At 34.9% G+C, this 23,606-nt stretch overlaps 1 protein-coding gene across 7 annotated transcripts in view; it reads right to left on the reverse strand.

Moving 5' to 3' along the window:
* Window positions 1–23,606, reverse strand: part of CCDC171 (coiled-coil domain containing 171) — a 394,070-nt gene that overhangs the window by 205,988 nt on the left and 164,476 nt on the right. For all 7 annotated transcript variants that reach the window (XM_032300135.1, XM_032300136.1, XM_032300142.1 and 4 more), the window contains 3 exons: window positions 19,735–19,961; window positions 18,761–18,943; window positions 14,995–15,180 (listed from right to left, as the gene is read on the reverse strand). In XM_032300135.1, the coding sequence (XP_032156026.1) occupies window positions 14,995–15,180; window positions 18,761–18,943; window positions 19,735–19,961 (596 nt within the window). The remainder of the gene's footprint in view (window positions 1–14,994; window positions 15,181–18,760; window positions 18,944–19,734; window positions 19,962–23,606) is intronic.

A 23,606-nucleotide genomic window follows, 5' to 3' on the forward strand; every position in this document is an offset into this window, starting at 1 on the left:
TTCTGATCTCTCCGTTTCCCTGACCTCTTCATCTCACCTGCTCAATTCCACTGCATACTCCAACTTTATGCCTGTGATATCCTGACCTTATTCTGCTTCCAAAATCACTGAGGCACCCTGCTCTCTGAAAACAAGCAATGGTTCTTTCAGATTTGTTGTTCAACAATAAATTATATAACCATTCATTGATCTCCCAGTCTACTAGCCCTCTCCCTTCTTCACTTCTCTTTTAATCCAGCTTACATCCAATTATTGATTTATTCAATAGTACTCTTGTTTGGATTCTATCATCCCTTGCCCCTTTGTTTTCTTGTCTAATGTATCTACCAAATCCCAATCCTTGAAAAACAACATGAACTCATTTTTGAGGGCATACATTCAAATGTCTTAGGCAAATTAGTATTACCATAAATTATCAAAAGATCCCTTCACTTGTATTTCTGTGTAGCACTTCAGTTATATTTCTACTGTTGACTTGCTCTCCTTCTCTCTAAAGTGACTCCTTCAAATCTCTACTCTCCAGCTGCCTTTTCCCTCCAAATTCCCCCTCATTCAGAGTATATGAACTTGCCTGTTTCACAAAGAAAGAAGTAGCATCAAAAAGAAATGGATTTTTTTTAAATGGAGGAGGCTTTTCACTTCTGGCCATGATGAAATAACAGGAACCAGATCAATCTTTCCACCTTAAACAATGATAAAACTGCACAAAATATGTAAAACAACTGTTTTCAGATACTTAACCAGTAGCATAGGACAATAAAACCTAATAAGAGAAACAAATGAGAGGAGCTATAAAATCATCTGGCTTTCTTCCTGGAGGCATATTTTGGACCATGGGGCAAGGAGGAAGATTCCAAGCAGAAATGACAATCTTGCTCAGATGACAGGACAGAGATCAGATACCTAGGAGCCTGAGATGGCTAAAAGGTATAATGCAGAGTTCTGGAGAGGAAGAAATTACCTTAAAAAATAAATCTGTAATTCTAGCTTAAAATGTCCTGTGTCTTTGTTTGAACAACAAGATATGAATATATATAGTAAAAAATCTATAAGTTAAGGCAATTGAGCAACTAAAAAGCAAAGCAGTAAGCAATTTCCAGACATATCACCAAGGCTGAGAATCATTCAAGTCCCCTTAAGACAAGTGGTGAGTCTACATTTATCATATGGGTGATTCAGTAGAGATCCCAGAAGGGCCATACCTCAGTAGTAAGGCTTAACCATCCCTGACTAAAGGTTATTTTATATCCATCTTTACAAATCTCAACAGGATCAAATTAAACAACAAATAACTGCTTATCTGAATAAAGCCCAATACTCTATAAAAGAAGCAACATAATGCAATGCTAACAATCAATTAAAAATTACAAGTCATGGCAAGAACCAATGCAAGAACTCTGGGAAATCAAATGGCCAGAGTGTCTTACATCCCCCAAATGACTACATTAGTTCTACAACAAGGGTTCCTAACCAGATTGAGTTGGCTGAAACGACAGGAATAGAATTCAGAATATGGATAGGAATGAAGACCACTGAGATTGAGGAACATGGTATAACTGATCCAAGGAAACTAATAATCACAATAAAACAGTACAGGAGCTGACAGATGAAATAGCCACAAAAAAGAACCTAAGTGATCTGATAGAGAGGAAAAATACACTACAAGAATTTCACAATGCAATGGCAAGTATTAACAGCAGAATAGACCAAGCTCAGCAAAGAATTTTCGAACTTGAAGACTGGCTCTTTGAAATAAGACAGTCAGATAAAAACAAAGAAAAATAAGTGAAAAGAAACAAATAAAGCCTCTGAGAAACATGGGGTTATGTAAAGAAGCAAAATCTATAAATTACTGGCATCCCTGAAAGGGATAGAGAGAAAACAAACAACTTAGGAAAAATATTTCAAAATATTGTCAATGAAAATGACCCCAAGCTTGCTATAGAGGCCAAGAATCAAATTCAAGAAATACAGAGAACCCCTGCAAGATTCTACACAAGATCATCCCAAGACACATAATCATCAGATTTTCCAAGATTGAACTGAAAGAAAGAATGCTAAAGGTAGCTAGAGAAAAAGAGCAGGTCACCTATAAAGAAAACATCATCAGTCTAACAGTGTAGCTCTCAACCACACATGCCAGAACAGATTGGAGGACTATATTTAACATTTATAAAGAAAAAACTCTTGAACCAAGAATTTCATATCCAGCCAAATTATGCTTCATAAGCAAAGGAGAAATAAAATTCTTTTCAGACAAGCAAATGCTGAGGGAATTCATTACCACCAGACCTGCCTTACAAGAGCTCCTAAAGGAAGCACTAAAAATGGAAAAGAAAAACTATTATCAGCAACTACAAAAACACGCCGACACAGACCAGTGCCATGATGAAGCAGCCACATAAACAAGTCTAAAAAATAACCAGCTAACATCATGATGACAGGATCAAATCTACACATAACAATACTAACCTTAAATGTAAGCGGGCTAAATGCCCCAATTAAAAGACACAGAGTGGGAACTAGATAAAAAACCAAGACCCATCGGTATGCTGTCTTCAAGAGACTCATCTCACATGCAAAGACACAGGTAGGCTCAAAATAAAGAGATAGAGAAAAATTTGCCAAACAAATGGAAAACAGAACAAACCAGGGGTTGTAATCCTAGTTTCTGACAAAATAAACTTTAAACCAGTAAAGATCAAAAAAGACAAAGAAGGGCATTCAACAAGAAGAACTATGCTAAACATATGTATGCACAATAAAGGAACATCTAGCTTCATAAAGCAAGTTCTTAGAGAACTTCAAAGAGACTTAGACTCCCACACAATAATACTGGGAGACTTTAATACCCCACTGACAATATTAGACAGATCATCAGATAGAAAACTAACAAAGATATTCAGGACCTGAACTTAGCTCTGGATCAAGTGGACCTGACAGATGTCTACAGAACTCTTCACCCAAAAATAACAGAATAGACATTCTTCCCATCTCCACACAGCACTTATGTAAAATTGATCACATAATCAAAACACTCCCCAGCAAATGCAAAAGAACTGAAATCACAACAGTTTCTCAGACCACAGTGTAACCAAATTAGAACTCAACACTAAAAAAAATTCACTCAAAAACACACAACTACATGAAAAAAACTGAACAGCCTGCTCCTGAATGATGTTTGGGTAAATAATGAAATTAAGGCAGAAATCAGGAAGTTATCTGAAACTAATGAGAACAAAATTAAAACATACCAAAATCTCTGGGATGCCACAGCTAAAGTAATGTTAAGAGGGAAGCTGACAGCACTAAACACCCATATCAAAAAGCTAGAAAGATCTCAAGTCAACAACCTAACATCACAACTAAAAGAACTAGAGAATCAAGAGTAAACAAACCCCAAAGCTAGCAGAAGACAAGAAACAATCAAGATCAGAGTTGAACTGAAGGAGACAGACAGGAAAAATCATTCAAAAGATCATCAATTAATCCAGAAGTTGGCTTTTTGAAAAAATTAATAAAATAGACTACTAGCTAGACTAATAAAGAAGAGAGAAGATTCAAATAAACACAATTAGAAATGACAATGAGGATACTACTGCTGACCCCACAGAAATATAAACAACCATCACAAAATATTATAATACCTCTATGTATATAAACTAGAAAACCTAGAAGAAATGGATAAATTCCTTGACATATACCCTCCCAAGACTGAAACAGAATAAAATTGAATCCCTGAATAGACCTGTAAAGAATTATGAAATTGAGGCAGTAATAAATACCCTAACAACCAAAAAAAGCCCAAGACCAGATAGATTCACAGCTGAATTCTACCAGGGATACAAAGAAAAGCTGGTATCATTCCTTCTGAAACTATTCTAAAAATTGAGGAGGAGAGATTCCTCCCAGTAATAAATAGCTTACCAACCAAACTCATTCTATGAGGCCAGCATTATCCTGATACCAATACTTGACAGAGATTAAAAAAAAAAATCAAGAAATCTCCAGGCCAATGTTCTTAATGAACATCAATGCAAAAATCCTCAGCAAAATGCTGGCAAACCGAATCCAGCAGCACATCAAAAAGCTTATCCACCACAAACAAGTAGACTTCATCCCCAGGATGCAAGGTTGGTTCACTGTACTCAAATCAATAAATCTGATTCATCACATAGGCAGAACTAAAGACAAAAACCACTGATAATCACAATAGATTCAAAAAAAAGAAGACCTTCAATAAAGTTCAACATCTCTTCATGTTAAAAACTCTCAATAAACTAGGCACTGAAGGAACATACCTCAAATAATAAGTCATATATGACAAAAACACAGCCAATATCATACTGTATGAGCAAAAGCTAGAAGCATTCCCCATTAAAAACCATTGAAGTTTTTAATGTTTCAAAAAGTATTGAAAGTCCGGCCAGTGCAATTGGAGAAGAGAAAGAAAGAAATAAAGAGTATTCAAATAGAGAGAAAGTCAATCTATCTTTGTTTGCAGATAACATAATCCTTTATCTAGAAAACTCCATCACCTCAGCCCAAAAGCTTCTTAAGCTAATAACCAACTTCAGCAAAGTCTCAGGATACAAAATCAATGTGCAAAGTCACTAGCATTCCTATACACCAAAAATAGGCAAGTCGAGAGCCAAATCATAAATGAACTTCCATTCACAATTGCCACAGTAAGAATAAAATTCCTAGGAATACAGCTAACAAGGGAAGTGAAGGATCACTTCAAGGAGAACTACAAACAAATGGAAAGACATTCCATGCTCATGAATAGGAAGAATCAATATTGTGTAATGGCCATACTACCCAAAGCGATTTATAGATTCAGTGCTATTCCCATTAAACTACCATTGACATTCTTTGCAGAATCAGAAAAAACCATTGTAAAACTCATATGGAACCAAAAAAGATCCCAAATAGCCTAGGCAATCCTAAACCAACAAACAAATAAAACACACTACCCAACTTCAACCTATACTATAGGGTTCTTATAATCAAAATAGCATGGTACTGGTACAAGAACAGACACATAGACGAATGGAACAGAATAAGAAACCCAGAAATAAGTCCACAGATCTACAACCATCTGATCTTTGACAAACCTGACAAAAACAAGCAATGAGGAAAAGATTCCCTATTTAATAAATGGTGCTGGGAGAACTGGCTAGTCATATGGCAGAAAAACTGAAATTGTACTTCTTCCTTATACTATATACAAAAATCAACTCAAGATGGATTAAATACTTAAATATAAAACCCAAAACCATAAAAACCCTAGAAAAAAACCTAGGCAATACCATTCAGGACATAGGCACGGGCAAAGATTTCATGGCAAAGACACCAAAAGCAACTGCAACAAAAGCAAAATTAACAAAAGGGATCTAATTAAAGAGCTTCCGCACAGCAGAAGAAACTATCAACAGAATAAATGGCCAACCTAAGAATGGGAGAAATTTTTACAATTTTATGCATCTAACAAAGATATAATATCCAGCATCTATAAGGAACTTAAACAAATTAAAAAAAAAAAAAGAAAAAGCCTTGTTAAAGAGTTGGCAAAGGAAATGAATAGACATTTTTCAAAAGAAGACATACATGTGGCCAACAAACATGAGAAAAAGTTCAACATCATTAATTAGAGAAATGCAAATCAAAACAACAATGAGATGCCATCTCACACCAGTCAGAATGGTTATTACTAGAAATTCAAAAAATAACAGATGCTGGCAAGGTTGTTGAGAAAAAGGAACATTTTTATACTGTTGGTGGGAGTGTAAATTAGTTTGACCATGTGGTAGACAGTTTGACAATTGCTCAAAGACCTAGAACCAGAAATACCATTTAACCCAACAATCCCATTACTGGGTATATACACAAAGGAATATAAATCGTTCTATTTTAAAGGCACATGAATGTGTATGTTCATTGCAGCACTATTTACAATAGCAAAGACATGGAATCAACCCAAATGCCCATCAGTGATACGCTTAATAAAGAAAATGTTGTACATATACACCAGGGAATACCATGCAGCCATAAAAAGGAATGGGATCATGTCTTTTGCAGGGACATGGATGGAGCTGGAGGCTATTATCCTTAGCAAACTAATACAGAAACAGAAAACAAAAGACCACATGTTCTCACTTATAAGTGGGAGCTAAATGTGAGAACATGGACACAGGTTTCTAGATTGTTTATTTTTGTTGTGCTTTGTGGCAACATGGATGCAACTGGACATTATCCTAAGCAAATTAATGCAGGAACATAAAACCAAATACCACATGTTCTCACTTACAAATGGCAGTAAAAATGAGTACTCGTGGACATAAAAGATGGCAACAATAGGCAGTAGAAACTACTGGAGGAAGGAGGTAGGAATAAGAGTTGTAAAATTGTTGGGTACTATGCTCAGTATCTACCCACCTACAACAATACCTACTATACTCAGGGACAGGATCAATCATACCCTAAGCCTCAGCATCAAACAATATACCCAGGTAACAAATCTGCACATGTACTCCCTAAATCTAAAATAAAAATTGGAATTATAAATACATATATATATAAAATGCTGAATAAAAGAAAACACAAAGAGAATATATTGTCAAATTCCATTTATATGAAACTCCAGGAGAAGCAAATCTAATCTAGAATGATAATGGATCAGGAGCTGCTGTGCCAGGGTGGAGTAGGGTGAGAATAGAGGACTGAATGCAAGGAAGTGCAAGAGAAATTTTGGGGGAAAATATAACGTCCTATACCTTGACTCTAGTGGTAGTTACACAAGATATGCATTTGCCAAAAGGCACCGAGCCATATATATTTAAAGTGCAGATTATATTGTTATAATTATACCTCAATGAAGTTATTTTTAATTAAGTCATTACTCTTAGAATCTAATTGTTATTCTTCTCTACGTAATCTTCTTTTCTCCCATAATTTTAAAGATTTTCTCATCTTTGTTATTCTGTCATCTCATTACTATGTTTATAGGTGCTTACGGTATTCTACTTTCATTCCTTTATTAAACATATTTCATTCTCTTTTTTTCTCTTAATTTCTTATCCATCATTTTGTCCTTCTGGAGAGCATTATGTGTTATTTCCTCAGCTTTCTTCCAATTTGCTAATATATTTAATCAATATCTACTCAATGTTAATTGAGTTCATAATATCCATTAATATATTTTCATATCTTGTCTTATAACTGCTATTCATACCTTATTCTTAGAATATTCCAAAAAAAAATTATTTTAAAGTATCTGTTTAAGTACCTGATTTCAATGTCTCTAGCATTTCTACCACCTGAAGTGCAAATTTTCTCATTTGATGTGCAATTCATTTTTTACATGATTTGTAATATTGAACTCTATATCAAACACTGAATTTTTCATAAAAGGCTTGAGTGTATTGAGATGCAGAAGCATCCCTGCAAACATTTTCAAGTTTCCTTCTACCAGGTCACACTGGCGACTAGACTGAATCACTTTAAAGATTAAACCTCAACTAAACAGTCCTTGGATCATGAAGGTGTAAACTAAGACCCTGTATTTATGTGTGGCACAGACCTGGGTTCCAGTCTCTTTAATAACTTTTCCTACTCACAGTCCTGAGTACATGTCAAATTCTCATGTAGCTGCTAGGCAGAGATTTTCTCATCCACATTTCACAGTAGGGCAGCCCTTCCACATGCCCAGCTTCACAAAGGTAGATCTTTCCCAGTCTCTGAGGCTTGAAGCCTAGATTTCCCTAATATTATTATTAACTCTAGCCTCCAGCTAGGTTTGCACACCCCAAAGAGCTAATTAGTCTTTAGATCCTTCTCACCATTTCGTGTTGAGTCCTCATCATTTGGTGTTTTGTTTCTCTTTATTTCTAGAACCTGAATATTTTGCTCTCTTTAAGCTTGGCTATGTACCCCAAAATTCACTTGTTCTATTTTTTCTAATTTCCACTTGCTTATGGTTTGAATGTGTTTCCCAAAGTTCATGTGTTAAAAATCTGAATCCTTAATGCAACCGTGCAGAGAGGTGGGACCTTTAAGAGGTGATTAGGTCATCAGGGCTCTGCCATCACAAATGAATTAATGCAGTTATTGCAGAGTGAGTTAGTTACAAATTAACCCATGAATTTGGATTTCTTATAAAAGGATGGGTTTGGCGCCTTTCCCTACTTTCTTTTCCCAGTGTGTGCAAGCACATTCTCTTGCCCTTCTGCCATGGGATGACACACAAAAAAAGCCCTCACCAGATGCCAGAACCTTGATATTGGTGCCAGTCTCCAGAATCTTGAGAAATAGATTTCTACTGTTATTTAATTAGTCCACCTATGTTATTCTGTCATAGCAGGACAAAATGCACAAAGACACCCCTGCCTGTGTTTGGAGTGGGAAGAGCAGTCCTTTCATGTTAGCACAATCCTGATTTCAAGAAAGTGACAATAACAGTAGGAGAAAGATAAATTACAAGACAATTCCAATTAAGACTACAGATCTAAAAGTCCCAAGTGAATTAAGTAATTTTAAAAGTCCCAATTAAGAAATTGGGTGCAGCAATGTATTTTTAAAAAATCATCACTACTACACTGGGTTTATTTCAGGAATGCAAGGCTGGTTTAATATTAGAATACTAAAATATAACCTAAGTGTTGGCAAACTTCTGATAGAAAAATATTTTAGGCTTATCACATGTTGTTCTTTGGTTTTATTTTTTATAATCCCTTAAAAATGTAAAAATCATTCTTAGCTCACAGGCTGTACAAATTCAACATGTCAACAGAATAAATGAGAAAAATCATATGATTATCTAAATATATACATAAAATGTATTTCATAATATCCAACATCCATTCATGTTGGGTTGTTTTTTTTTGTTTGTTTGTTTGTTTTTTGTTTTTTTGAGACAGTCTTGATCTGCTGCCCAGCTGAAGTGCAATGGCACCATCTCGGCTCACTGCAACCTCTGCTTCCCGGGTTCAAGCAATTCTCCTGCCTCAGCCTCCAGAGTAGTTGGGATTACAGATGCCCGCCACCACACCTGGCTAATTTTTGAATTTTTAGTACAGATGGGCTTTCACCATGTTGGTCAGGCTGGTCTCAAACTCCTGACCTCAGGTGATCCGCCTGCCTCCACCTCCCAGAGTGCTAGGTTTACAGGCGTGAGCCACTGCACCCAGCCCATGATTTTTAAATTATGCATAATGTAGGAAGATAACTTCCCTAACCCAACAAGGAATCAACTAAAAACCTATCTTGAATTTCCTTCTTAATGGAGAAATCTTAGCAAGATTTTCTTTAAGATTGGAAACAAAATAAGGATGCCTACCACCTCTACCTCTATCTAACACTGTATCCTAGCCAGTGCAGTAAAGTAGAGGGGAAAAAGAAAACCTAAAGGGATACGGTTTGGAAACAAAAACTAAAGCTGTCACTATAGAATAAATATTACTGTCTATGCCCTAAACAATATAGATAAAGTATTAGAAATGACAAGAGAGTTTAGCAATGTGGCTGCATATAAGATTAATATAACTATCTATTCACATGTCAGTTAATTCCTTGATCTTACTCTTTGGAGGCTTCTGAAGGAACTAGATTAGGCAAGCCTTTTTCCATTCAGAATTTTGCCTTAGCTTTTGCGGAGAACAATGGAATACTACTGATTAGCCCTTTCAGGTTATTAAGCAATTCCTTAATGTGGAAGCTTAAAGTTCAAGCTCCCATCTGCTGGTGGAACCCAAAGCTTAGTCTCCTATTCCCAGTATCAGTATTGGCATAGGTTGAGCATTCCTTATGTAAAATACTCAGGACCAGAGTATTTCATATTTTAAATATTTTTGGATTTTGTAATGTTTGAATTATTTATATACTTACCAGTTGAGCATCCCAAATCTGGTAATCTGAAATCCAAAATGCTCCAATGAGCATTTACTTTGAGTGTCATATTAGTGCTCAAAAAGTTTGATTTTAGAGAATTTGGATTTTCAAATTAGGAATGCTCAGCCTGTATTTGCCTCCAGGACAAACCTAGCATCTACCCAAGGTGTTGATTTCCACATACTAACGTTTGACAATATTGTTGGTTTTAATTTTGTCCTTGGAGACTTCCTTGATTTCTTAATGTACTGGATTTATTGCAAGGAATGTCTAATCCAAGATTTAGCTGTATTAAAATAAAAAGCCATTCTGAGTATCTTTTCTAAAGTATTATTAATAAAAATGATTACATATAAAGGAATGATTTAGGCTGGGCACAGTGGCTGACACCTGTAATCCCTTTGGAGATTACAGGTACTTTGGGAGGCCAAGACAAGGGGATCACTTGAACCCAGGAGTTTGAGACCAGGACTAGGCAACACAGGGAGTTCCCATCTCTACAAAAAAACAATTTTTTTAAATTAGCTGGGTGTGGTTGCATGTGCCTGTAGACCCAGCTTCTTGGTTGGGTGAGGCAGAATTGCTTAAGCCTGGGAGGTCGTGGCCTGGACAACAGAGTGAGGCCCTGTCTTTAAAAAATATATATATACAAATTTAAAAAAAAAAATTCCCAAATGGTAGCAATAGTTGCTTTCAGATTATAAATAATAGATAACTTGTTTTTCCTTCTGTATCCATATCTTCTATTCATGATTTTGTTTTGTTTCTTTAAAGAAGAAACAATATACGTTGTTTTTTAAAAGAAGTTGTGCATAGGACACAGTAAAAAAAAAAGAACTATTTTTTTAAAGCATCACTGAAAACACAACAGAATATTTAACAAGCATACATTTGCTTTTCAAATAAAATCTTAATTCATTCTCATAAACATCCTGTGACTTAAGTATCATTATCCTTATTTCTGCAGAAGAGGAAACTGAGGCTCAGAAGGTTAAACAATTTGCCCAAGCAACAGAACTGGGATTTGAATTCAGGAATACTTGTTCCAAGGCCAGTGGTTTTTCCACTGAACCATGTTGCCTCCCACAAGGGAGCATTTTCACATTACCACCTGCTAGTTCTAATTAAGAGATAGTAATTAAACAATTCTCCACTCCTGACAACAATATTTAAGCTACTGGCAATTTAAAAAAAATTAACATGAACAGCTCTTTATCTGCTGGAATATATTAAACCTAAACACAAACTATAAGAGATAAAAAGACTTCAGTATGACACAGTTAGATGCTTTTCACATTTAACTGCAAAGCACAGTTCATTACATTATCTATTAACAGGACATGAAGCATAAAAATGTTGTTTAATGACCAACATACTTATAAAAATTTTCAACTTGACAAATAATAAAAGAAATACAAATTAAAGTAACAAAGACATATCTATAAAATTGGCAAAAAAAATTTAAATAGTAATAGCCAGGTAGGGCCAAAGGTCCAATTCTAATATACCTTAGGAGAGAATGTAATCAGTAGAAACTTGCTGTAGGACAATTGATTATATGTACATTGTTTAAATGTATGTGGTTTCTGACCTAGTAATTCCTCATCTAGAAATTTATCCTGATGAAATAATCACAGATATGTGCATAATATTTAGATACCGGGTTGTTCATCTTAATACTTACTTATAATAGCAAAAGAGGGAGGGGAAGCAGAAGAGAAAAAAAAAAGAAGATGAAGGAAAGGAGAGACAGAAGGAGGAGGTAGAGGAGAAGGAAGAGAAAGAAGCTGAGATAAATCTAAATCTATAAGATTAAATTAGGTTAATAAATTACATACAGTAGATTGAAGTGATTACCAGAAGTTGTGACTCGGGATGGGCAAATTTTTTTAAAATTTTTTTATTTTTTTAAATTGCACTTTAGGTTCTGGGGTGCATGTGCAGATCATGCAAGATTGTTGCATAGGTACACACATGGCAATATGGTTTGCTGCTCCATTCCCCCGTCATCCACATCTGGCATTTCTCCCCATGTTATCCCTCCCCAACCTCCCCCGTGACACTGTCCCTCTCTTACCCCCACCAACAGACCCCAGTGTGTGATGCTCCCCTCCCTGTGTCCATGTGTTCTCATTGGTCAACACCTACCTATGAGTGAAAACATGCAGTGTTTGATTTTCTGTTCTTGTGTCAGTTTGCTGAGAATGATGGTTTCCAGATTCATTCATGTCCCTACAAAGGACACAAACTCATCATTTCTTATGGCTGCATAGTATTCCATGGTGTATACGTGCCACATTTTCCTTGTCCAGTCTATCATTGATGGGCATTTGGGTTTGGTCCAGGTCTTTGCTATTGTAAACAGTGCCGCTATGAACATACGTGTGCATGTGTCCTTATAATCCTTTGATTTATAATCCTTTGGGTATATACCCAGTGATGGGATTGCTGGGTCAAATGGAATTTCTATTTCTAGGTCCTTGAGGAATCGCCACACTGTCTTCCACAGTGGTTGAACTAATTTACACTCCCACCAACAGTGTAAAAGTGTTCCTATTTCTCCACATTCTCTTCAGCATCTGTTGTCTCCAGATTTTTTAATGATTGCCATTCTGTCGTGAGGTGGTATCTCAATGTGGTTTTGATTTGCATTTCTCTAATAATCAGTGATGATGAGCATTTTTTTATGTTTGTTGGCCTCACATATGTCTTCTTTTGGAAAGCGTCTGTTCATATCCTTCTCCCACTTTTGGCTGGGTTTGTTTGTTTTTTTCTTGTAGAGCTGTTTTAGTTCTTTCTGATTAGCACTTTGTCAGATGGGTAGATTGCAAAAATTGTTTCCCATTCTGTTGGCTGTCAGTTCACTCTAATGATTGTTTCTTTTGCTGTGCAGAAGCTGTGGAGTTTAATTAGGTCCGATTTGTCCATTTTGGCTTTTGCTGCCATGGTTTTGGTGTTTTAGTCATGAAGTCCTTGCCTATGCCTATGTCCTGAATGGTTTTGCCTAGGTTTTCTTCTAGGCTTTTTATGGTGTTAGGTCTTATCTTTAAGTCTTTAATCCATCTGGAGTTAATTTTAGTGTAAAGTGTCAGGGAGGGGTCCAGTTTCTGCTTTCTGCACATAGCTAACCAGTTATCCCAACACCATTTATTAAACAAGGAATCCTTTCCCCATTGCTTGTTTTTGTCAGGTTTGTCAAAGATCAGATGGTTGTAGATGTGTGGTGTTGCCTCTGAGGCCTCTGTTCTGTTCCATTGGTCCATATCTCTGTTTTGGTACCAGTACCATGCTGTTTTGATTATTGTAGCTTTGTAGTATAGTTTGAAGTCAGGTAGCGTGATGCCTCCAGCTTTGTTCTTTTTGCTTAGAATTGACTTGGCTATGTGGGGTCTCTTTTGGTTCCATATGAAGTTTAAGGTGGTTTTTTCCAGTTCTGTGAAGAGGATCACAGGTAGCTTGAGGCAGATAGCGTTGAATCTGTAAATTACTTTGGGCAGTATGGCCATTTTCACAATATTGATTCTTCCTAACCATGAGCATAGAATGTTTTTCCATCTGTTTATGTCCTCTCTTATTTCATTGAGCAGTGGTTTGTAGTTCTCCTTGAAGAGGTTCCTTTACATCCTTTGTTAGTTGTATTCCTAGGTATTTTTTTCTTTTGTAGCAATTGTGAATGGCAGTTCAAAAACAACAACTTCAAATGGTTCAATTGAATACATATATTTGGAAAAATATACTCTAAAATACTAATACCATCCTGGTCATTTTTTTCTCTTCTTAAAGAACACCTATATTTTCCTCTTTAAATTCATGTGTATTTTCTTGCTTTAGCTTTCAATACTTTCGAATTTTTCTAAAAACTAAATCCCAATTTCAACATTTACAGGCCAGGATACCCTGGGCAAGTTTATTGAAGTCTCTCAATTTACTCAAAAAAAAAAAAAAAAAAAAAAAAACACAATCAAAATCATAACAATAGTATCTACCTTCACAAAGGTAGTTTAAAATGAAATAACATAATTCATGTAGAGACAGTAACACAGAGCCTGGCAACTGTACGCTATCAATTGGTGGAATATATGATGTGGTGGTTAGGAAGACACATGCGAAATCTGACTCCCTAGATCTATTACTTACTAAGAAATGTGTAAGTTATGTCACCTCTCTGTACCTGTTTTCTCATCTATAAAACTAGAATAATTCCATACAGTTTGTGTGAAGAGTACATAAGTATTTTAAAGTAGTTAGCATAGTGTCCAGTAAACAGGAAGTTAACAATAAATTTTTGCTATTTCATCATTGATCATAATAGTATTATTAAGATATTAGAATAGATAGATACTATTTGTATACATTAATACCAACTTGGAGTTGATTAATTGTATTAAGCACAATATCCTATACAGAGGCTATATCATTTTTGTTTCCCTGGATTTAGTTCCATTCCAATGAATATAATCTCACTAGTGAAAAATCCACAGTTGTATAATAAAAAACTAGAATTCTATTATACTTTGTAGCTAACATTTCTAGAAAATACTATAGTCCTAAATCCATTAATGTAATTTTGTCAGTGACAACTTTTAAATGATAGCTTCTTTTTTTTCCTTTGAAATACCTTTACCACAAATATTTAACAGAAAGAAGAATTCTTTCTAACTAAACCTCTTTCCTCTCCACATATGCACTTACATAAGAATCATAGCAACCCAGACCAAAACCTTCCAGAATCCAAAAGATGCATGGAGTTTCCAATGTCCATGGGGTACAAAACAAGAAAAGCAAATATATAAAGAGAGGAAGTAGTAAGATAAAAGAAACAAAAAATTTATTGTTAATAATTTTATTGTTAATAATAATTGTTATTATTACTGGAAAAGATCTTCACTTTGTTTTCAACTGGAAAGTAAAGACTACTTTTACCTTCTCAATACATGTGAATGCAGGCTTATAACTGAGGTCTCAAAACCATGTTTCATTCTATCCTCACAGAATAAAATTTCACATCTTGTGATCTATTCCCTATTCAACAGATATCACAATTCCCTCTAAGATCCACACAAAGAGAAAATATCCCTTTATGTAAATATCCCTTTATTCTCTTACCTTAACAGCTTCTCCAAGAGTTTGGTTTTTGTCAGCTTCCTCGCTGGAGTGCAATTCAAGTCTGTAATTCAATTCCTGTAGTTGTTGTGCCTGCTCATTCAATAGCATTTGTGCCTGCTGTTCCCGAAGTAATGCATTATTTAGCTCTTCACATGCACTTTCAAACTTCTCATGGGTGATCAATTTCTTTAAAAAGTGGGAGGGGAGGAGAAATCAGTTATAAAGCTAACTGCATTGTTTTATCATTGAATTTTCAAAACTATATTTGTTAACATAGGGAATATAATATGAACATTTCTAGGCACTTGATACATGAAAAAAATACAATTAGCTTTTCTTAATTTCATAAGTCAAGATAAAAATACTACTGTGATTTTTAAAGCACAATAGCCATCCTTAGTTATCATTTTCAGTCAAATAAAATCTTAGAAAACTTTTCAAATTCCAAATAAATCCATAATGCTCAGTTTAAATCTTCATACATGAGCACTTTTCATAAAGATGATGTTTGTGGGGATTAAAACCTTTAACAAATTCCTTGGCTTTTAAGTGATTACCTAAAAGTTTGTGTTCAGTGTATGTTATTATTCAGGTCTCCCAGTCAAATGTCTTCTCTTCAGCAGGTCTTACGTGACTCTACCTCTCCCAACTCCCACTCACTCTATTATGCTATCTTATTTTATTTTCTTCACAGCCATTGTCATTATCTAAATTCATCTTGCTTTTTTTTATTGCCTGTCCACAGCCTGCCACCAACTACACATATAAAGGTGTAGCTCCACAAAGCAGGGACTTCATTTAGCTTTCATTCAACATTCAGAAGAGTGCCTGACACTCAGTGAGTGATCAGTATTTGTTGAATGAAAGAATATTCATTTATAAGCATCTGCCCACAAAGTGCACACCATAATATACAACACGGTTTTTACAATATTGTGACTGCTTTGGAGGGCACAGTACTCTGCTCTGGAATAACTAACGACAGTTCTAGATAGGGATGTAGAATCCGGGGCAAGACATGCTTGTATAATCTGTTCAAAACATTTAAACAAATGAAACTTAGATACAACAAACAGCAGAGGCATCTTGAAGTATAAAGGAGAGGAAGGTTTCACAAAAGGTAGATAACCCGGGAAATACATAATGGAAAACTCAAGGCGATCATTCAGGCCACTTAAATACACAAGGCATACATGTATCTATTTAAAATTTCTAACTTTCCCATTGTTAAAAAAGGATTTGAGGTGGATTAATATCATTAGCCACAAATATAAAGCAGGTTGATTTGAAATTTCAAAAAATCTTGGAGGAAAAAACAGGAAAAAAATCCTTTTGATTCTAAGCATCTAAGTATAAATTATTGTAACTGAATATAGACTTTGATTTTTCTGACAAATAAGACAAAAATAGAAAAGCCTTTCTCTCTGTATGAACTGCAAACACGCAAAAATAGAAAAGTCTTTCTCTCTGTGTGAACTGCAACCATGCAGTTCATATATAAAGAAAGACTTCTGCTGAAACTAAGTTTCAGGATAAAGCAATTACATAGGTCCTTCTATATTAGACTACATAAGCACTCAGTTTCATTTTGGCACCAGGTACCTTGCCTGCCACTTCCATGAAGCAACTGTCTTTTAAAACTCTTATTTCTCTTTTTAAGGGTGCATTCCTCAACAATTTAAGAGTGCATTTCTCAACAATGAAGACAATTTAAAAGCCAATAGTGTAGCATAAAAACAGATATCTAATGATTCACCCTAGTTAATATAAATTAATGAAAATGATCAGAAGCCACAAAGGAAATTTGCCTCATTTTCTGAAAGTCACCTAGTAAAAGGTATATCTAATAAGTCACTGATACTTGTACAGTGCTGGGACGGTACAGAACACTCAACTTTTTACTCCCTGTGAACAGCTGCTGGACTCCCTATACTGTGCTATTATAACCAAACCCTCAGCTTTCAAAACATCAAATCCAACAGTCTCCTCTCAGCACTCCAGTTCTATTTCTATTTATTAACATCCCTCTATGCTCTGGGTCTTGTGAACATATATTTTTGTACCTAATCTATCTTTAATTTATTGTGTTGTTTAAAATTAACACTCCTTGCCATGAGACCATTCTGTCCTTTTCAATTCACTTGACCATCAAGTGAGTAAAGATCTTTCCATCAACATCCCCACCATTTTGCAGGACTTTCTTGTTCTAACAGAATGTGTGTTCCCTTCACAGTCCTCCAAAATTTTCCCTTTACCTAAAAACTTAATTTTAGCCTCTCTCTTGTCCATCCATCCCTCCCAGAGACTGGCTATATTCTGTTTATTCGTCTGTAAAGTAAATAAAATCAACCAAGTATAGCAATGCAGAATAAGAAAGATGTCGTGTGAAAGCAAGTGTAAGGAGCTAACAAATGGGGAGGTTAGCTGTTAAAGGACAACTATCAGTAGATGGACATAATATTCTAAAACCATTAAAGTACTAAATAGCTTTTGGTGGGCAGGATGTTTTTCTTTATATTACAATTTTAAACCAACTGTAAAGAAGTTATTTTATTTTCTCCAATATATTTTGTAAGAAATCAGTGAGAGACAACGGTTGCAGGCATGCTCTCCAATTTTCTTACAGGAAAATAGCATCTTTTTTTCATCTAGTATGTTTTTAACAAAACAACCCTTTATTAACACACCTATGTATCAACATTAACCACTATAATGAAGTGGATAAAAGCATGAGTTTTACAGCCAAACAACCCAAGTTCAAATCCTATATTAACACTAGCACAATTACATTATCATAGGATTAATAACTAAACTACTATACCTGCTGCTGCCTGTTAATGCAAATATTAAAACTGTGAATTCCAAATTAACCAAAGATACACTTAAAAGCACATTTAAACTGAAGTTATAGTAGCTGTTTTAAGTTGTATACAGTCTTGAAGTTTCAGAGTAATCTTTTAACTCTATGTTCCCATATCCACATTAAAAACAGCAATGTTAATATCCCAACTCCAAACAGAATATGTGGATGTCTGCATTATATTGTGCTGCATACACTTATGCATTTTGTTCTTGATCTAATGGTATTTGGCATACAGCCTTGCTTTTTCAGCTATTTTCTGCTTTTTAAAATAATACATATAAATCATAGGTGGACATGAGACAATATTTCTTTGGGAAAGCAATTTGATTTCATACTAAATAATCTAATTTATTCAAAATACTCAATATAAGAAGAAAAGAAGCCACGTGTGGTGGCTCACACCTGTAAACCCAGCACTTTGGGAGGCCAAGGTGGGTGGATCACCTGAGGCCAAGAGTTCGAGACCACCCTGGCCAACATGGAGACACCCCATCTCTACCAAAAATGCAAAAATCAGCCAGGCATGGTAGCAGGTGCCTGTAATCCCAGATGTTTGGGAGGCTGAGGCAGGAGAATAACTTGAACCCAGGAGGCGGAGGTTGCAGTGAGCCAAGATCACCCCACTGCACTCCAGCCTGTACTACAGAGTGAGATTCTATCTCGAAAAAAATAAATAAAAAAAAGAAGAGAGGAAATCTCTCTCCCTGCAAACCCCTCAAGCCCACCTACATCAGCAACTGGAGGCATTTTAGAAGGGAAGTTTTCTGAAGAAAAAGAAATGTTATTAATAGGGTTTTGAATGATTTGAAAAATCAAACATAATAAAACTTAAAGAAAAAAGGATATCAAGATAAAGAAACAGATATCACCAAAGCAATAGTTTTCTAAATGATATATACTTACAGACTGCTTAAATTCATTTAATTGCATTTGGAGACCCTGGGCTTTGTCAAGCTCCTTTTTCATTTCATTCACACTTCGTTTGAATTCTGTGACCTCTAAGCGTAGTGAGCGGCGCTCTACTTCTGCAGCATGCAGTCTTTGTGTAAATCCAAATATTTGCTTCTGCAATGATGCTGTGCTTTTCTATTGTTAAACAAGAGCAATTTTACAGTAACTACAGATGGACTAACAATAGCAATAACCATTTTTACTAAATTAAATGTAACTTCGATTATCCAAAAAACAGTACCAGCTATTACAGAAACGTAGAGGTGAAAACTTTATTTTTTATGTCACCAATGATTTGGCTTTTGAAAAATGAACACCTAAAGAAAAGAAATAATCTGTGGCTAAACATGAAACTGACAGCTGTTTGGGTCTCATACAATTCTGTTTCGGTGCATTTATAGAGAACAATAAACTTAGTACTAATGTCATGATTTTTTTTTATTTTTTTGAGACAGTGCTTCGCTCTGTTGACCAGGCTGGAGTACAGTGGCAGAATCTCATTCCATTGCAACCTTCCACCTCCCCAGTTCAAGCGATTCTCATGCCTCAGCCTCCTGAGTAGCTGGGATTAGAGGCACCCACCACCACACCTGGCTAATTTTTGTATTTTTGGTAGAGACAGGCTTTCACCATGTTGGCCAGGTTAGTCTCAAACTCCTGACCTCAGGTGATCCACCTGCCTCAGTCTCCCAAAGTACTGGGATTACAGGCATCCGCCACTGCACCTGGTCCATGACTTGTATTTTGATATTTTGGACACTTGTTTGGAAGTGTTTTTATTCACTTTAATAAAATTTTACATGAACTCTAAAGAAGATCCAGGTACATTCGTGTACAACTAATAATTTAAACTTTTATAAATTAGGCTGATTCAAAATTAAACCTACAAGTTCTTAGGTTACTACTAAATAAAAGTTTATACATACCATAATGGGCACATGGCCACACAAACCATATTTTAGGGCCAGGGTGTTTACTTTATGAAGTCCATGGGCCAGCCTCTGAACCAGAGAATCTTTTTCTACATATGTAATACTCCTGCTACTGTGCAGAGGTATACATTCCATTACCAGACTAATTTTTTCCATGAGTTTTGCAAAAGAATTCTTGGCTGCACCTATGAGTAAATGTCCACAAATTCTGGAATTTGGATCTTCATAGAAAAAGAAAAAAAGACACAAAAAATGTGAATTGTCTCTTGTTCATTTCACAACACTGCTGATCACATAATGAAAATATTTTTAATTACATAATTCCCATTCACCTGTAGTAATTCATTCAAAAAGTTCCTTCCCACATTATTTTCACTATGAAAAAAAGGAATTCAGAAAAAAGCTCACCTACTAAAGAATGTAACAAAAAAAAACCTGCATGTATTTACAGTATGCCATTCACATGGAATACTATGGCACTAAAAATTCATCATTCTTTTCTTTGTTTTAAAACTTAACATAAATCTATTTTCTATTTACAACTACTGAAGCTTGTTACCTTCATGCCATACTATTTGTATTCTCAGACAAGAAAATATAATTTGCCTTATTCCAAGGCAATTAAAATTTTACAAGTACAATTACTTATTTCCCCACAGGATTTTGGTAATCAACCTTCTCATATAATGGACCTAAGGTCCCAGTATATCCAACATGGCCTGCTTACTGCTAGATTCATCAGGTCTGTAATTAATAATTGTATTTAATGTTGATAAATAAAATTGTCAGTGCTCTTTCTACTAATTGGTATTCCAGATAATGGTTAATAGGTTTATTTATGCCTTAATAAAGTCATGTAATTTCGTTTTCCCTCTGCTACGTAGGTCTTAATCTGTCATTACTTGTCTTATGATACCATCCATGTAAAATGACAAGCACAGAAAGATTATTTAAATTGACAGTATAACATTCTACATTTTTAAGAGCCTCTGCTGTTGGTGTTAATTTAAATCTAGTCTTTACATCATAAGCACAAAAAGCAAATTTAGCTAGTCTTACCCAATTAAAAATGTTTCATACTTCTAAGAATACATACAGTTCAAGACCGAAGAGCAATATTGACTGAGAAGATAATCAGCCAGTGGTTTTCTACGGCATAAAAAAACTGTTTCATGGAGATTCTGTTCTAAGATTTGAGCTATATTCTACTTATTTTATTCTTCAATGTTTAACGGAAAGACAAATTTTAAAATCTATGTAGCAGTCAGAATTTGAAAATGATCTTGCTTAGGAGTTATACATAAATTGGAAATAAAGTGAATAAAAGCATAAAATCCTCCAGGTAAAATTTATTTCTATCAGTTATTGATGTATCAACTTCTAAGAATATAAATATAAGGCAATATGTTTAATTCTATATGCCACTCACTATAAATATACTCTGTGAGAGTCCCATGAAAAAAAAACACAAAGTATAATGAAAATACACAGTACTTTTGTTAACAAGCATATTCTTTAAATAAATAATGGATGAAAAAGAATTAAGTAGCTTTATATGGCAATCAACATATAATACAGAATACTGAGTTAAAGGAATTTACTAAAGTACTGTATGAATTAAATAGGCCACTGTTAAATGAATGAACTAAGAGTAAAATTTATTTTGTCTATAACATTCAATATAATACATCATTTCAATACCTAATATATATGTATTCCCTGTTTCTCCAACTACCTTGTAATTATTTATCTGTGTCTTTTTTCATCTTAATGAACTCTTTTTATCTTCACTGTGCCAGCCCAGCATATGTGGGTATTTTTTATATGTTTGATAGATTAATTATATTTATTTTTATTTCCATAGCAACTGCAACAATGCTGAACACAAGAATGCATTCAATAATACCAAGAGGAATTAATTTTAACTCTTATGCCAAAGATTATTTTTAAATAAACAATATAAAATTTCATTATTTTAGGAAATTTCAGGATAGGAAGACATTTTCACAAAGAGCCTTTAAAAGCAAAAAATCAATTGTAATTAAATTTTAATAAATAATGGTTTTTTACTTTGTCACAGAAATGTTTGTATAGACACTGACTACTCTAAAGGGTGATACTAAATGATAATATAATTCTGCAAGGCATACTTCTACATTTTTAAGAAGTGAAAGTCATAACTGCTGACTCTCAGTGAATTACAGTAAAAGCACCACATAATATATGCTATAAGAAGTGTTTTTACAATATAGTTCACATTATACATACAGAGTGAAATTTTTTAAATTTCAATAGGTTTGTTTGAAATTTAAATTTTAAATTTCAATAGGTTTGTTTTAAATTTCAATAGGTGGCATTTGGTTACATGAATAAATATTTTAGTGGTGATTTCTGAAATTTTGGTGCACCTATCACCCAGGCAGTGTACACTGTACCCAGTGTGCACTCTTTTATCCCTCATTACCCCTCACCCTTTCCCCCAAGTTCCCAAAGTCCAATGTATCATTTTTATGCCTTTAAATCCTCATAGCTTAGCTCCCACATGTGAATGAGAATATATGATATTTGGTTTTCCATTCTGTGTTACTTCACTTAGAATAATGGTCTCCAGTCCCATCCAGGTTGCTATAAATACCATTATTTCATTACTTTTTATGGCTGAGTAGTATTCCGTGGTATACAGATACCATATTTTCTTTATCCACTTGTTGACTGATGGGCATTTGGGCTGGTTTCACATTTTTGCAATTGCAATTTATGCTGCTATAAACATGCATGTGCAAGTATCTTTTTTGTATAATGGCTTCTTTTCCTCTGGGTAGATACCTAGTAGTGGGATTAGTGGATCAAATGGTATATTTACTTTTAGTTCTTTAAGGAATCTCCACACTGTTTTCCATAGTGGAAAACTACCAGTTTTCTACTAGTTTTCTACTAGTTTACATTCCCACAGTGTAAAACTGTTCCCTTTTTACTGTATCCATGTGAACATCTATTTCTTTAATGGCCATTCTTACAGGAGTGAGGTGGTATGGCATTGTGGTTTTGATTTGAATTTCCCCAATCATTAGTGATGAATATTTTTCAACATTCTTATTGGCCATTTGTATATCTTTTGAGAATTGTCTATTCATATCTTTAGCCTACTTTTTGATTACTTTTTTTTTTTTTTTTGACAGAATCTCTCTCTGTTACCCAGGTTGGAGTGCAAAGATGCAATCTCGGCTCATTGCAACTTCCACCTCCTGGGTTCAGGTGATTCTCTCACTTCAGCCTCTCAAGCAGCTGGGGTTATAGGCACCCACCACCACATCCAGCTAATTTTTGTATTTTTAGTAGAGACAGGGTTTCTTCACATTAACCAGGCTGGTCTTGAACTCCTGACCTCAAGTGATAACACCCACCTCAGCCTCCCAAAGTGCTGGGATTACAGGCGTGAGCCACCGCATCTGACCTAATGAGATTGCTTTGTTCTTGCTAATTTGAGTTCTTTGTAGAAGATTGTGAACATTTTTCCCCCACTCTGTAGGTTGTCTGTTAACTCTGCTGCTTATTTCTTTCGCTGTGCAGAAGCTTTTTAGTTTAATTGTGCCCCATCTATTTATCTTTGTTTTTGTTGTATTTGCTTTTGGGTCAGAGTGCAATTAATTCTATGTTAAATAAATGAAGAAACAAAGAAATCCTCTAGTGATACTATTGTAAAATTATTTGTATAATAACACAGAAATAAGAGGAAAAAAAAAGTCACTAAAGTTCCTCATGGGTACTTGTCTAGACTGTTTTAAATTTTTGACTTGTTACACTTAACAAATTCTTATGTTAAATACATTTGTTAATCACTTTCCTCCTATTCAATAAAATGTGTC

Source organism: Sapajus apella, unplaced genomic scaffold (assembly GCF_009761245.1).
Source record: "Sapajus apella isolate SASKATOON/1434 unplaced genomic scaffold, GSC_monkey_1.0 scaffold42, whole genome shotgun sequence".
NCBI classification, from domain to species: domain Eukaryota; kingdom Metazoa; phylum Chordata; class Mammalia; order Primates; family Cebidae; genus Sapajus; species Sapajus apella.